The 14,098-nt window shown below is 49.8% G+C and overlaps 2 protein-coding genes across 5 annotated transcripts in view; one reads left to right on the top strand and one right to left on the bottom strand.

Annotated features, from left to right (window-relative positions):
• The window catches only part of rhbdl3 (rhomboid, veinlet-like 3 (Drosophila)), a 30,965-nt gene extending 25,340 nt beyond the window's left edge, over window positions 1–5,625 (top strand). For both annotated transcript variants that reach the window (XM_088927807.1, XM_088927808.1), the window contains 3 exons: window positions 1,892–1,992; window positions 2,204–2,264; window positions 2,578–5,625. In XM_088927807.1, the coding sequence (XP_088783933.1) occupies window positions 1,892–1,992; window positions 2,204–2,264; window positions 2,578–2,849 (434 nt within the window). In that variant the 3' untranslated portion in view covers window positions 2,850–5,625. The remainder of the gene's footprint in view (window positions 1–1,891; window positions 1,993–2,203; window positions 2,265–2,577) is intronic.
• Window positions 5,626–6,195: 570 nt separating this feature from the next.
• Window positions 6,196–13,154, bottom strand: c11h17orf75 (chromosome 11 C17orf75 homolog). Of its 3 annotated transcripts, XM_088927804.1 has the most exons (10): window positions 12,916–13,116; window positions 12,190–12,264; window positions 11,406–11,531; window positions 11,063–11,200; window positions 10,531–10,588; window positions 9,821–9,946; window positions 9,260–9,324; window positions 8,712–8,851; window positions 8,164–8,267; window positions 6,196–7,981 (listed from the first exon to the last, which is right to left on the bottom strand). In XM_088927804.1, the coding sequence occupies exons 1-10, from the start codon at window positions 13,059–13,061 to the stop codon at window positions 7,763–7,765; spliced, it is 1,197 nt and encodes a 398-aa protein (XP_088783930.1). In that variant the 5' UTR covers window positions 13,062–13,116; the 3' UTR covers window positions 6,196–7,762. The 3 variants fall into 3 exon arrangements, with proteins under 3 accessions (XP_088783930.1, XP_088783931.1, XP_088783932.1); XM_088927805.1 differs by lacking the exon at window positions 12,190–12,264 and having other exon boundaries at window positions 12,916–13,154; XM_088927806.1 differs by lacking the exons at window positions 11,406–11,531; window positions 12,190–12,264 and having other exon boundaries at window positions 12,916–13,115.
• Window positions 13,155–14,098: the final 944 nt, after the last annotated feature.

The raw sequence follows: 14,098 nt of genomic DNA, 5'->3' as shown, positions 1-14,098 counted from the left end.
GTTAATCATGCGCGGGCAGTTGGTAATGATTGGGGGTTCATTGTAAAGCAAAGCGCTCTATATGTGGGCAATGAGCGAGCTGGTCAATGTGGTTGGGCTCTCTCTAACATTGTGGAGGTACAGACAAAGCAGCGCCAGCCTTGCTGGTGCTGACTCTGTGGACGCCTCTGGTTTCTGCCACTGGACAGGATTCTCAGATATTTCATTATTTAGAATAGTCTAAATAAGACCTAGGAGGCCTTAATGGCTCCCTCTCGTATGAAACGTTTCTTCTGATCTGAAATCCTTCAGTCCGCCCGAGAGATACGGTCCCCCTTGCCTAGTGGTGCTGTTCTCAAGTCTGTATTTGTGTTTTCTGTCAGTTTCAGAACTTGCCTGGTTGTACAGCTGTGTGCCTGGACATATTTCAGCTCCTGTAAAGCTAAAACAATGACCTGTAGCTCCTTGTTGCCAGCTTGTTGTCTGTGGGGGTGGAAAGGATGTCACGGTTAACATTCATATTTGGTTAATGAACCAAACAAAAAGAGCTCCATCAGGAGGCCCGAGACAGGATTTATTGGAGAGGTTTTGCTGGCTGTTGAAAGACCCTCCTCAGAGCTGATTTTGCTCTGTCCAGAGGTCTGCTGGGTGAAAAGGTGATCATTCTCAGTAATTTATTTCTGAGGGGCTGTTTGTGTTCTGAGCAGCTGTTAGGTGTTTGCACCTCTGTACGGTGTGCCGGGGGTGTCTGGGGAGGATTAGAGCGGTTGACATCTGTGCCTAACGACTGGATAATGACTCCAGTCAGACATTTTAATCTCTCTGGCGAGGCTGGTTTCTGTGAGGGCACCCCTCAATATCCCTGATGGTTATCTCCTTGATGTGACGTTTGGGTGATTCTGTCATGTTTAGAATTGTTAAGCAGGAAATAAAAAGGTCAGATACTGGCAATCATAAGTACATCGCTCTTTGTGTAACTTTGAAACTACAGTTTAACATCTTGTGCTCTGTGGCATGTTCAAAGCAAGCCGGTCAGCTCTGCTTTTTTTGTAAATTTCAATTCCAGTATTTGAAATGTCAGTTTTGTAACCTAAAATGGGGAGCAGAGCAGACAATGAACAATTTGGGGGTCCCATAGGTACTGTATAAGGAGCAGCCACCCCCCCTTGGCGAGGTGAAGACATTACTGCTGCGTGCCTTGTGTCTCTCCTTTTGATCGAAACAGAATTTACAGCTGTACCCAGGGGAAAAGCCATTGATTATGTGACCATGAATGAGTATTGAACCTCCAACTGGGATTTACTGTCATTTTTAATGCACTGCCAACACATCTTTCCTGCACCGGTCCCTCCTCACACTGAGAGGCCTCCTCAGCAGTATTTCATGCAGCTTAAGGGTTTTGAAACAAACGAGTGTGTCGGCTGTAGACTTTCCCAATTGCATTCGTTTGATATGAATCTGGTAGGAAGCTATCTGAATTGCCAGTGGAACTGGCTCGTCCTGGCAGTCAGTGGAGAGTGCTCACACCACTGTGAGAGATGCCTGCTCTCCAGAGAGGTCTCCCCTGGCCTTTTAGTGCCACCAGTGCAAAGCTAGCTGAGGAGCTTCCATGCGGGATCCTGTCTCCCCTCAGGGAGAGCAGGGCTGCGATCCCTTCGCATGGGCAAACTGACACTGACGAAGGCAGCAGAGCTGTGATGCTGGAGGTCACTGAGCCCGCGAGAGCCCCTGAGAAGTCAGTGTGGCCAGTGCAGGGCTCGGCGGGACTGAGCTTGTGACAAGAGCACTGAATTCCCCCCCGCGGGGAGACCTGTCCGCAGGCGGGGCTGGGTGGGGGGGCGCCTCACCCCGTGTTAGAGCTGGTGCTTCGGGTGCCCTGCTGTGACCTGACCTGACCTCGCTGCTCCCGCAGGCTCCCTCGCGGTGTCGGTGGCGGACATGACGGCGCCGGCGGTGGGATCATCCGCAGGGGTCTACGCCCTGGTGTCTGCACATCTGGCCAACATCGTCATGGTAACAGCTCCGGGGCTGGGCGGTGGGGTGAATACTGTGCCAAATATTCTTGGCACCCTCGCGCCATTTCAGAGTCGAACAGTCCGCCCTCACTCTCGGCTTCTGACAAATTATTTTTAGGGGAGAACGTGTTCCCCAAGAGTGTGCTGGCTTTCTGGGTCGGCTGAGAATGAAGTGTGAATGAGCTGTCTGTCTTCCCCTCTCTCCTCAGAACTGGTCGGGGATGAAGTGCCAATTCAAGCTCTTTCGGATAGGAATGGCGCTGGTGTGGAGTGAGTATGCTGGGCGCTTTCTTTTGTTTATATAGAAGGAATGATTCCTTGGGTTGTACGCGTCGTCACATACAGTACAGTGACTCTCCAGGCAGCAGTTATGAAGGAGGCATCGGGCTCGCGTTGAACCCACTCTAATTCCCCTTTGTCAGGCTTGCTGACCGCTGGCTCGGTGGGGATGTTCACGGTTTGCATGCTAATTTTCCTCATCGAAAAGCCCAGAAAGATGAGAATCAGACCTGCCGCACAGCGGCCCCTCGCGCTCCGGAGTGCGGGAGCCCCGCCTGACGACGGGCCTGTTGTCCTCTTGCAGTGAGCGCGGAGTTCGGCCGGGCCGTGTGGCTGCGCTTCTCCCCGCCGGCCGCCCCGCCCTGCCCCAACCCCAGCTTCGTGGCGCACCTGGGCGGGGTGGCGGTGGGCGTGACCCTGGGCGTGGTCATGCTGCAGAACTACGAGCAGCGGCTGCAGGAGCAGTCCCTCTTCTGGATCTTCGTGTTCGTCTACGCCATCTTCGTGCTCTTCGCCATCTTCTGGAACGTCTTCGCCTACAGCCTGCTGGACCTCAAGCTCCCCCCCCCACCCTGAGCAGGGAGGGGTGGCGACTCATCTTCTCCCCCCGTTTCTGACAGACCCCCAAACATCCCGAACAGCAGAGCCCATGATGTCTGCAGGGGCAGAGTAAGACCACCAGAGTCTCAGCCCCCTACAGCCACGGCACCTGGTAGAGATACTGCACCCGCTGGCACTGTCTGCACTGGGGTGTCTCAGATCCCCAGTAGCGATACTGCACCCCACCGGTACTGTTGGTGATGCACGGGGGGTGTCTCAGGGGGAGGGGTCTGAGCACTGTAATTCCTTCAGTCATTACAAAATACCGGGCTCCTGCTGCATCGCTGAAACACCCCTCACAGGGGCAGCATGGTTCTGTTCTACAGCGTGAGCACAGGTCCCGAGGATCTTGTATGGACTTTGACTTTTACACTCCTTGGCACTTACATGGGGCTTATTTCATCCTGGTGCAACTAAGAGCAGCAATAACCATTAATCAGGGGGTCATGTGTATGTCTGTGCCCTGCCTTGCCTGTGTGGTGCTCTGCACTCTGTCACAGTCCAGCACAGCTTCTGCAATATTATGAGTCTCTCACAGACATTGCTCTTTACAGTAATAATTATAAACTTATTATTATAATAGTAATAACTTAATGCAATACCATTGGCCAGCAGGAGATCTCATTCTGGGATCTCATTCAGTCTGTGGAAATGTAGCCTTTTAAACATGTGATACTCCCGGATTTTGTTGGGGTTTTTTTCTGGTGGTGGATAGCAGGGTGTTGTGCAGGCAAGCACAGAGGTGGGTGCAAGCATGATGAATTCAGTGATGCACATCCAACCCCTTGCAAGTTGAGGGCCTGGCATAAACATGGACACACAGCACAGATCTAGCACAAAGAGCAAGCCACAGAGAGGGGGTGTGGAAAGGTCCTCCCCTCCCCATCCAGGGGCTCTCTTGCTGTGGTGAGGTGCTGTAAAAGTATCCGTGATTATCTGCTTTCACTAGGAACAACAACACCCCAGATCAAAGCGTGATGAACTGTTATGGAGCGAATATTCGCTTAACCTGCTTGGCTGAGGGCCGACCTCCTGGCCTGAGGACAACCAAGGGGCAGCTGCAGAGGTGGAGCTGAGGTGCAGGTAGGAGGCAAAAGACGTACGTGAGGGAGAGTAGGAAATCACGTTGGTGTTTATAGCGTTTGGGAGAGGAATGGATTGAGCTTGGTTGATTTCATCCCTCCCGAACTTCCGTTATAAACTCCATTAAAACACAGAGCTCTCAACGAGACAAGACCCCCCTTCACAAATAAAACAACACTCAGGTCAGCCATAAGCTACCCTAGCATGTCTTTCGGGGCTGCGTGTGTCTGGAGCAGGGTGATCCCACCCTTGACTCGCATTCTGCTTGCTAGCCCAGGGAGGATGCGACTGTACGCTCTGGGATCTCATTGCTTCTGTCCCCCGGTGCGACCGCAGACGACCCTGGGACACAAGGCAGAGAGCGGCCCTTTTTTCTCCTACAGTTTTTCCTACACGTGCCTCGCTTCACAAGACTTTATGATCCTCTGAAGCCTCATGTAACTGCTGCCTTCCTATATCAAAGTCCGCTGGTGTTGGCAATGCCTGCAGCAGCAGGACCAATTAGATCCGGGAGAGTCTGTGTGCGTGAATGTGAAGGGGAAATTCACAAGATGCATGCGATTTTTATTTCCTCCAGAATGAAGATATGACTATAATTTTAAAGAAGAAAAGTGCCATTTTACCTGTCAACCATTGTATATTATTGCCAAAAAACAAGACAAGTCTCATTATTTGTTTAAAATGCCTCTGGAAACGTTTTATGTTATGCAACGAATTGCATTGGTACTGACAGAGAATAGTAGACTGGAAATGAGTTCTGATGAATGCCTGTCAGCCCCGATGGATCTGAATGATGCACTTAAATAAATGCACGTCTTAACCTGCAAGAGAATGTAATGGAAGCCATGGGCAGCTCTGTTGTCTGGCACCATCTTTGCTTTTGGGAATGATCTCTCATCTGAAAGTGGATATTTTAGCCCAGCAGGATTACGCTGTTTTGGTTTTTTTTATTACACAGGGCAGCTATCAGTGTTTTCTGCAGGGGTGCCACTCAGCCTCAGCCAAGCTCCTAGCAAACCCGCGTCTTGTGCAGGTGGGCCTACCTATCGCCCTGGGTAAGCTTCCTGCACACCCTGTGGGACTGGGGCTTTTCCGGATGCAGGGCTGCAAACTGCCCCTCTAATTCCGGCCATTCTGTCCGTTGCCATGCAGAAGAGCTGCCCCATCTTGAAAAAGCAAGTTCGCTGAATTTTGAGGGGTGGTCACGTCTGCGTTTCGTGCCAGGAGGCAATTTTATTTAGGGCATCACACCCAAGCTGCAAAGTTAGGGGAATGCAACTACTGCACCAAGGGATGCACATGGGCCTAGTAGGGAGGGAGCAGCCAGTTTCTCACCTCACACTAACCAGTACCATGGAGATCAGACAGAAATTCATGTATACAGTATGTACACTACTTCTAACAGAACATTTTTAACATTGTGCCATCTCAATGAACACAGCATGTGCTCATAGCCAAGTGGTGCAATGAACACCTGTTATGTGTATTAATTGAATACTGTCACTAATAACCTTAAGAAAAAGACGTTATACCTTGGAACTATATTTATACAAACAAGGGCTATGACACTGCACCCGACTTTGGAGATTGACTCATTTTTTTAACACCTTGTATATATTTGTAGATTTGTATGTACATATCGAAATACATTAAACCTTTTTGTAACAGACGTTCAGGTGTCTTCAGTTTGCACTGTCGTCTTCTTTCTGCATCAATGAAGCGAGTGCATCTTCAGACAGGAGCGGAACGCAAAAGGAAATCGATATTCTCCACCGCCCCCCCCACCCCCCAACGACAAGAGGAAATAATTCCGGCAGCAGGCAGGGCAGTTTCACGGGAGGAAGCCAGAGCCATTTGGCAAACGAGAAAAAAAGACAATAATGAAAAATGCATCAGGGGCGATGAAGATGACTGCTATAGGGTTACTTCCACATTAATACTGCATCCTGCGCTGGTGAGGTACCTGCGCACACTGCAGGGGAGCCCAGCCTCCTAGACGGCTTCATGCCCAGGGCCTGATGGAGATTGATTCTCTCCTCCACTGCAGAGGCAGTCCTGTCATCGGCGCAGCCGCGGCTCCCCCCCCCCCCCTGGCCTTGTCGTCCATTAGCCCGCCCGTTCAGAAGCGCTTTATTTCTTGACGACACGAACGTGACGTTACCGGCGCCGATCTCGGCTTGGCTCTCCTGTACACAGCCTTCAAGTCTGAGCAGCAGTGGAATCGAAACGGAAGCAGGTGTCAGTTGGGATCTGTTTATTTTTTCTTTTGCGTTTTCTAAGACACCACTTTTCCTTACAAGCAAAAGGCGTAGTGCATCGCACGCTGGTACTACATGACGTGAACGACCCAGCTCAGCGGGATGCCGTCAGCAGTGCAGCAATGGGAAAAGGGGTTTCCGTCTCATATAACTGGTTTATACACCTTACCAGGACAGACTGTGGTTAAACATTGATCACGACGTTAGAAAAACACCTACTTCTCAGATCTAGAACAGAGAGTTTTTAGCTTCCACAAACACAATGTTACTCAAATTCACTCAACATGATCTGAGGTTTGGGTACGAGTTAGACCGCATGTGACAATGAAATGATTCCAATGTACAGAAGAGGGTCTCTGTGTCAATGGCAACTCTGTCAGTTTCAAGAATGAGAGATTTCACTACAAAATGCGTCCTCAGACTGCTGGTGCACCTCTCATCACATCCCCTTACTGTACACTGACTGGAGATCACAGTTAGTACAAGACATTTAAAACAAATGTAGTGCATGTAAAGCAGCTTGAAATCAACCTTGTGTGTGAGTATATATATATAACCTTGCAAAATACGCAACAAATCAGCATTAAATCACAATTTAAACATATATACAGTACAGAACAATCAGGAACACCAACTTCAGCTGTGGGTTTTCATTTTTAAACCCTTACGTACCCTTCCATGTCTCACAAAAACACCTACGGCAAATCACAAGACACGCAGACTTGGCCATTTGTATACAGATGCCAAGCACACAGAGCGCAGTCTAATGACGGGGGGGGGGGCACTGCCAGCGGTGTGCTACAAGACACAAAATTTCCTTCGCCAGCAGTCAGCGCGAGCACAGCGCCGAGCCGGTATTTCGATACATGACCCTGCTCTTGGGGCCAGTGGCACTGAAACGAGCAAATGACTACAGCGGCTGTAAAAAAATGTGCACGCTCAGCTTGCACACAAGAAGCTCAGCTCTCAGTTTAAAAATCATTCCTTCATACTTGAACTCCTCTAGGTCAAGGGAAAACGGGGCAGTGCCGAATCAGCAAGATGAGTCTAGCAGCTTCGTCTAGGATTGTTAGTGTGGAATCACATCAGGTCTGTGGCTCATGCTTGGGTCTTTTTATTAAGCAAGATTATTTAAACTAAAGGGAAATGGGATGTTTAACTTTGCTATTGAATAACAACAGCTTTGGATAACAAGAATTGTAGCTACTGTCTCTGTGCCAGGGAGACTAGATACTTTCTGACTGCCGTGTGTTGGGGACAAGCCCGAGCCCAGACCGCACTGCAGCGGTGCCGCCCAGCCGGAGAGCCCTCCTGAGACAACTGCACCGCAGCGTCGCTCCGAGCCCACCGGCAGGGCTCCGCGCTCCAGAGGACCTCGTCTCCCGTTTCGGGAATGTGAAAGGCGCAAAACCCAAGCAAAAGTAGCATACTGCAGGTGAGGGACAGAGTCTTTTAAACGCTTGTGTTTCTGTGAGAGGAGAGTTTTGGGGAGCCGGAGGAGGATGCGCTCGGGGCTCGTGGAACCGGGGGGCGCGTGCCTGCCTGCTCTCACTGCGGGCCGGCCAGGCCCTGCTCATGCAGGAACTCCTCCAGCACGCGGACGACGCCGCCGGCCTCGGGCATCTCGCTGTGCTCCGCCCGCGCGTTCTGCAGCAGCACGTCGCCGTTGCCGCAGCTGCGCAGGAAGACGTAGCACCGGAACAGCGCGTAGTGGCTGGCCTCCGCCTGCCGGATCAGCCTCTTCAGGTGGTTCATGTCCTGTATGGCCTGGGAGCACAGGGAGGGGAAACCGGGCTAGCAGCAGCTACAGGAGGGTCTCACACAACCAAGTCCACCTCATGTTGTTATTTCAAAACCCTTCTCTCAGAAAGATGCCCTTTTATGTTTCTGGAAACTTACATTTATTTTTAAATGACGTGAAGCTGTTGTGTTCTTAAAAAAAACCCCACCTTGAGTTTGAAGTTTTCCAGGATCTGCCTGAGCAGGAAGGGATTGCCTCGCTCCGCTGCGTTCCGGAAAGCTGGGATCCAGTCCTCACAGAACCGGTTCGCAGCTGGAAGACACGGACCAGAACCAGTTGGACTGAGAACTGCAATGCCAGGACCAGGTGGACACTGGACCCAGTCTAAGTGGTGCATCTCTGGCTTCAACAGATCTTACCAGAAAGCTGAAAACTGGACTGCACAGTGAATAAACAGATATACAGGGCTGTGCAGCTCAGAAAAACACTCTCCTGGAACTGTGTGCATGGAAAAATACACAGCTTCAAACACGTTATTCTATTGTCAACAGAAACGTGAAGCTGGAAGTGAACAACATCAATGACCTCTGTGCCTGCTCTTCCCAAACCAAACCAATCAAGCGGAACCATCTTCCCTTTGAGCCAACTGCCTGTCATTTCTAGCATAAAAGAGGCCCTAAATGTCATATCGACGTGGCCGGGGACAGGCGCAGCAGGCCTGGCGGAAGTCAGACACACGGGGGGATGCTCAGCGACCTGCGTGGCTGAAGGTGGGCTGCGGCCGGGAGCAGTCGATCAGCAGGTCCCTGCGGGCCTCCTCAGAGATGGCCTTGCACAGAGAGGCCGCCGTGCTCTCCTCCTGCACCAGGCCCTGCAGACTGGCTGCCTTCAGGAACCTGAAATCACAGGTCAGGGGACTGTTACCTCACCCAGGTCACTTTATTTTGAGAAAAAAATGGCGTACACACATGTTGGAGTTAGAACAACATGAAAAACACTTGTGGCAGATTTTAGACGTCGTTTTATTGCTGAAAACGTGTAACACGTGCTTATTTTAATGTGTCAGGACTCTCTGGCAGTGACAGTGTCAATGTTGGCTGCCTGACCCAGTGCTTTAGTGCAGACTGATGATGTCACTGTTATCTAGTGGAGCACTGCACTGAGCAGATCTGTTACATGCATACTGAAACACTCCTGACACCAGCTCACCCACCAACTTCTCCCCCCAGCCCTGCGTTGATGACTTCTTCAAGCAATTGGCCACTGAAGAACTTTATCTCTGCGTAATTAATGCCTTTGCTTACCTTGCAATGTCCATTTGGGTTCTCTCGTCTGCCCCAATTACTTCCACGTGGGTGTGACTTAACGCCTTGCAGAAAGACAGCACAGGGGGTTTAAATCAATCTGCAGGCTTGCATGAACATGAGAATATGAAGAGACTGCTTTAACTAAAGCTCTATCCACAGCTGGAATCACTAACAGCCTGGACCGGCTTGAGGGTAGTTATATATACATGCGTGCATTTTTCAGGACACTGCACACATGCACAGCTACAGTATAATAATAAAGTGTAGTGCTGCAGGATGATGTTAAGGCCCCCTTGTGGACCAATTCTTTATCACACCCTTCAGCACCACACATGGAAAACTTTCATTCTTAACCTCCAGATCAAGGGGAAGGAAGAACAATTTCACAGGGTTCTGAAAGACACAGAGGTGATACAATTAAAATGTAATATATTCCATGTACAAGGTAGCAGGAAGAATGTGAGAAGCAGGTTCTGAATGGGTAGACAGATAAGTGTGCTGCACAGTAAGTGACTCCTTCAGGGCCTGCACCAGGGACAGTGTCAGGAAGTGACTCACGGCGTGCAGCAGGAGGCGGATGTCGTCCTGCACCAGCTGGACCACTCTGTGGATGTGCATGACCGACTCCTCATACCAGCGGCTCAGGTACGGCCTGACTTCGCTCTCCAGCTCCCGAGTGGACATCTGCAGGACAGAGGCAGCTGAGAGGACACCCTTGCTTTGCTCTGCCATAGCTTCACCAGGGTTCGTCTCGTGCTTCACAGTGACTCTCTCTGCCTCAGCACGGTTGTCCAAGACAGAGACGACCGTTTTCGGAATTCCCCGACACGGAGGACTTCTCCAGTGCGACACCAACCAGAGGGCACAGCTGGAAATGTGTGCATGTGCATTTCAAACCAATGAAACAGGGGGCACTTCACCCCCGGGGCTGTGAGACGCGAGAGTATAGAACAAGCTATCGAGCCACGCTGACAAAGCCGGTATCCCGGTTTCTTTCAAGAAACAGCTGGACGAGGTTCGGAAATCACTCAGCTGCCAAATACTAAAAGGGTCAGATGGGCCAAACAGCCTCAACTCAGTTGAAACCTGTCTGACTTTCTAGGCGTTACTCCTCTGCTGGGCTCTCACTCTGGATAGTGCCGCACCAGTCTTTAGGAACTGCAGGCTCCTGTCCATGAGCCGACTTCACGAGCTCAATGTTTTTATTCACGTGGTCTTATTTTATACAAGAGCTGTGCACCGACATGACAAGTGGAGTTCAGCCTCACCTCTGGGCTCAAGCAGCTCTGCAGGCCCTGAACGTATTTGTCCAGCTCCAGTCTAAATGTAAAGGTTTTTTTAAGGAAAAAGATCCCTTGAAACAAAAGCTAATAAACCACTTATTTATTAATTAACTCCCATCAATAAAGCACTGATGGCAGGTGTATGCTACCTATGTTTGGACATGATTTTGAATGTGATTGGTTAACTCTGAACACAGCTACAGCCCCCCCATTATAAAAGGGTGTGCACACTTCTGCAACCAGGGTGTTGTAGGTTTTTTAATTTAAATTATTTTTCCTAATAATTATCTATTTGTTTTTCTCTTGAATTTTGTTGGTTGCAAGGTCACATTAAAGATGGAAAAATGTCTGACATGATTTATCTTGATTTCTGGCTTGACATCACAAAAACCTGCAATTTCGATAAGTGTGTGTAGACTTCTTATATCCACTGTACATATTCGGGTCTTGTGTCGGGTTAAACCGCGGCAGGCTCGCCGCTCTCCAGACAGGCCCCTGCCAAGCTTGAAAAGGATATAGGTTGAGGCCCTTCTCAGACCCTCCCAGGAAGCAGACCACGTAGTCGGCACCGCCGCCCTCCTCCTCTCCGGCCTGCTCCGCGGGCCTGTCCCGCTCCAGGAGACAGCAGTAGCAGCCCACCGCCTGCTCGGGGACGCTGCGGGAGAGCAGGGCCGACACAATCTCACTTTACAGGGGCAAGCCTGAGATCTTCTCCCGGGGCATTTCAAACAGGACAGGACCAACCCTGACCCACCACCTCTCGTGTGCCGAAGAAGTGGATTCGGATTGCCTGCAGGGCTGGGAGCCGCGCTGGAGCTCGAGCGTTCTGAGGGACGGCCGCGGAGACGGCGAGCCCGTACCTCAGCTCCACAGTGGCGATGTTGCCCATGCCCCCCAGCAGGGCGCCTTTGCTCAGCCGCCGAGAGATGTAGCTGCGCAGCTCTGGCTCGGCCTCGGCAGGCAGGCTGGTGTCCACCAGGGACAGACTGCAGGGACACGGCACACACAGGTCAGGAATCGCCCGGCCCGGGGGACACAACTTCGGTGCCTCTGGTCACCTGGTTTTCCTTCCGCCTCAGCTCTTCATTACACACATGATTCTGCTTCAGCTTATTGAGTTTTTCCCAGGTCTCCAGCTGCTGGTGACTGAAAGAGGCTCTCTGGGACTGGGGATGCACCGCCGCGCGGCACTGAATACAGAACGGACAAATCACTGTCCCCCATTCCCACGGTGACAGAGGCTTTGGCTCCCCAATAGGTGCCCCGCTCTTTTAGTGCTAGGCCAGACGTACCAGACAGGTGGCGTCTGGAGATTTCCCCAACCCCGCTACTACACACAAACACTGCCCGAGACACGCCTGTGTCATAAACGTGAAGGATTCTGAGGTGACTGCTAGCTGCAACAAAAGCAGCATACAGACAGACCTCCTTGGGTGTATGAGAGATGCAAGGATTCAATGTAACCTCTCCCTCCAGAACCCCCAGAAGCGCACAATACAAGGGCTGTGACGCTCCAGTCCTCGTGGAGCTGAAGGAGGCTTCTGGGGCCTCATCTGCCTGTGACACACTGAAAGAACTGAGAACTGATCTTGGCACACACCACCTGAACACACGGCTGAAACAGGGTTAGTTTGCCTTCGTTACCTAAAGTCATGATGACCTGTGGACTCTGTTCTTCTGTGGCTCCTAGTCTGAGTGTCTTCTTCTGTTCTCTGAGATCTATGACAACAGTCCCCCATGCCAGTTAGTGTGATCCCGTGCGCTGGACTGCGGGCTGGCAGCCGCGCACTGACTCGGGTACGAGCCCAGAGGAGCTGACCACAGTACAACATTCAACATATAAACATCACGAACTCGCATCCACTCTGAAGGCAGGCTCAGTTATTGCAAGTAGCGTCATTATTTACAGCGGTCTTAAACATTTCACAAAAAAAGGCAAAAGGGGACTTAGCGTTTTTTATGGCTTCCGATTAATAACACATCTGGTTTCTGCTGAAATGGACTTTCATACACAACGCGCCCACCCAAGAACAGATCGAAGTTTGAATGCACATTATCTCATTAAATGGCAAACAATCAGGTGCAAAATCAAAGAATCAATAATTAAAAAACACTCTGTTATGTAAAAGTTCATAATAAAATGCCATATGGTCCAGTCATTTATAGTTACAGTACGTCACCCAATGTATCTTCACTAAATATACACCGTGGGTTTATTATCTTTTTATAACGGGTAATTCTCCGAGTTCTGATTACCAGTTTCGTGAATGAATAATTAAAAATAGTATTGTTACCCTCAAAATCGATCTTTTTTTTCTCAATTACATTATCCACAGTTTTGGCTGTCATGCGTATTACGTTATATACTACCTGGAGCTCTGGTAGAAATAGAGAGTATAGTAACAGTTTAAATGCTGCGGTTTCAAACTGTATCCCAGGATTTCTTCGTTGTCCAGATCCGCATCTTTTTCGTCGCCGTCTATTGAATCCTGGAAGGAGGTCTGAGATGTGAACATTTTGTGCGTCTTAGGGACGATCAGCTGGAACGACGTATTTACTTTACAGACACCTCGTCTCGTCAGCGTAAACACTGGTGCTATCGGTACGCCACTTTCAAATTCCGGGTTGGAAATAAATCCCCTTTCACGGGTTCCAGATGACGCAAAGTTCCGTTTGTTTTTTCTTAAGTGCAATTTGCCGTCCTCTCCAGTAATATGTCATCTCTGTTTGAGATATATAAAATCTTGTTTTGGTTTCAAAACTACGTACTGCATCTTCCTTCTGTAAAAGAAATCTGGCGCAGCGGGATATGAGAATTCTAATACGTCTTCTTTTGAAACTCCGGAGTATAGTTTGGGATTAAAACTTTTATTTGCTGGAACACTGAAATAGTGAATAAAGGCAGTGTACGTAATAACACAGTTGAACGCCAAGGACATATTTGTATTGAACCCCACATCTAGCAATACCCAACCTCTTCAACTGCTAGCCAAAGTAAGAAATAACAACTGTAAAATACAAAATGATAAAAACACTCAATAGGTTTATTATTTGCTGAAATAAGACCTAGGAGGCCTTAATGGCTCCCTCTCGTATGAAACGTTTCTTCTGATCTGAAATCCTTCAGTCCGCCCGAGAGATACGGTCCCCCTTGCCTAGTGGTGCTGTTCTCAAGTCTGTATTTGTGTTTTCTGTCAGTTTCAGAACTTACCTGGTTGTGCAGCTGTGTGCCTGGACATATTTCAGCTCCTGTAAAGCTAAAACAATGACCTGTAGCTCCTTGTTGCCAGCTTGTTGTCTGTGGGGGTGGAAAGGATGTCACGGTTAACATTTGTATTTGGTTAATGAACCAAACAAAAAGAGCTCCATCAGGAGGCCCGAGACAGGATTTATTGGAGAGGTAGTTCAGGTGGGTATCTGCGTCAGCAGGCGGAGGCTGCATAGGAACAAGTAACGGGTTTATTCCCTGCTGAAAGGAGAAGAAAGAAAACACAACATTTCGGCCTTCTTCAGGTGTGAGAGAGACAGGGCAGTCAGCAAAGGTACTGTAGCA

The sequence above is a fragment of the Atractosteus spatula genome, chromosome 11, assembly GCF_055471065.1.
Source record: "Atractosteus spatula isolate fAtrSpa1 chromosome 11, fAtrSpa1.hap1, whole genome shotgun sequence".
Lineage (NCBI taxonomy): Eukaryota > Metazoa > Chordata > Actinopteri > Semionotiformes > Lepisosteidae > Atractosteus > Atractosteus spatula.
Note: the sequence above shows the minus strand (reverse complement) of the source record. Positions and strands in the feature narration are given on the sequence as shown.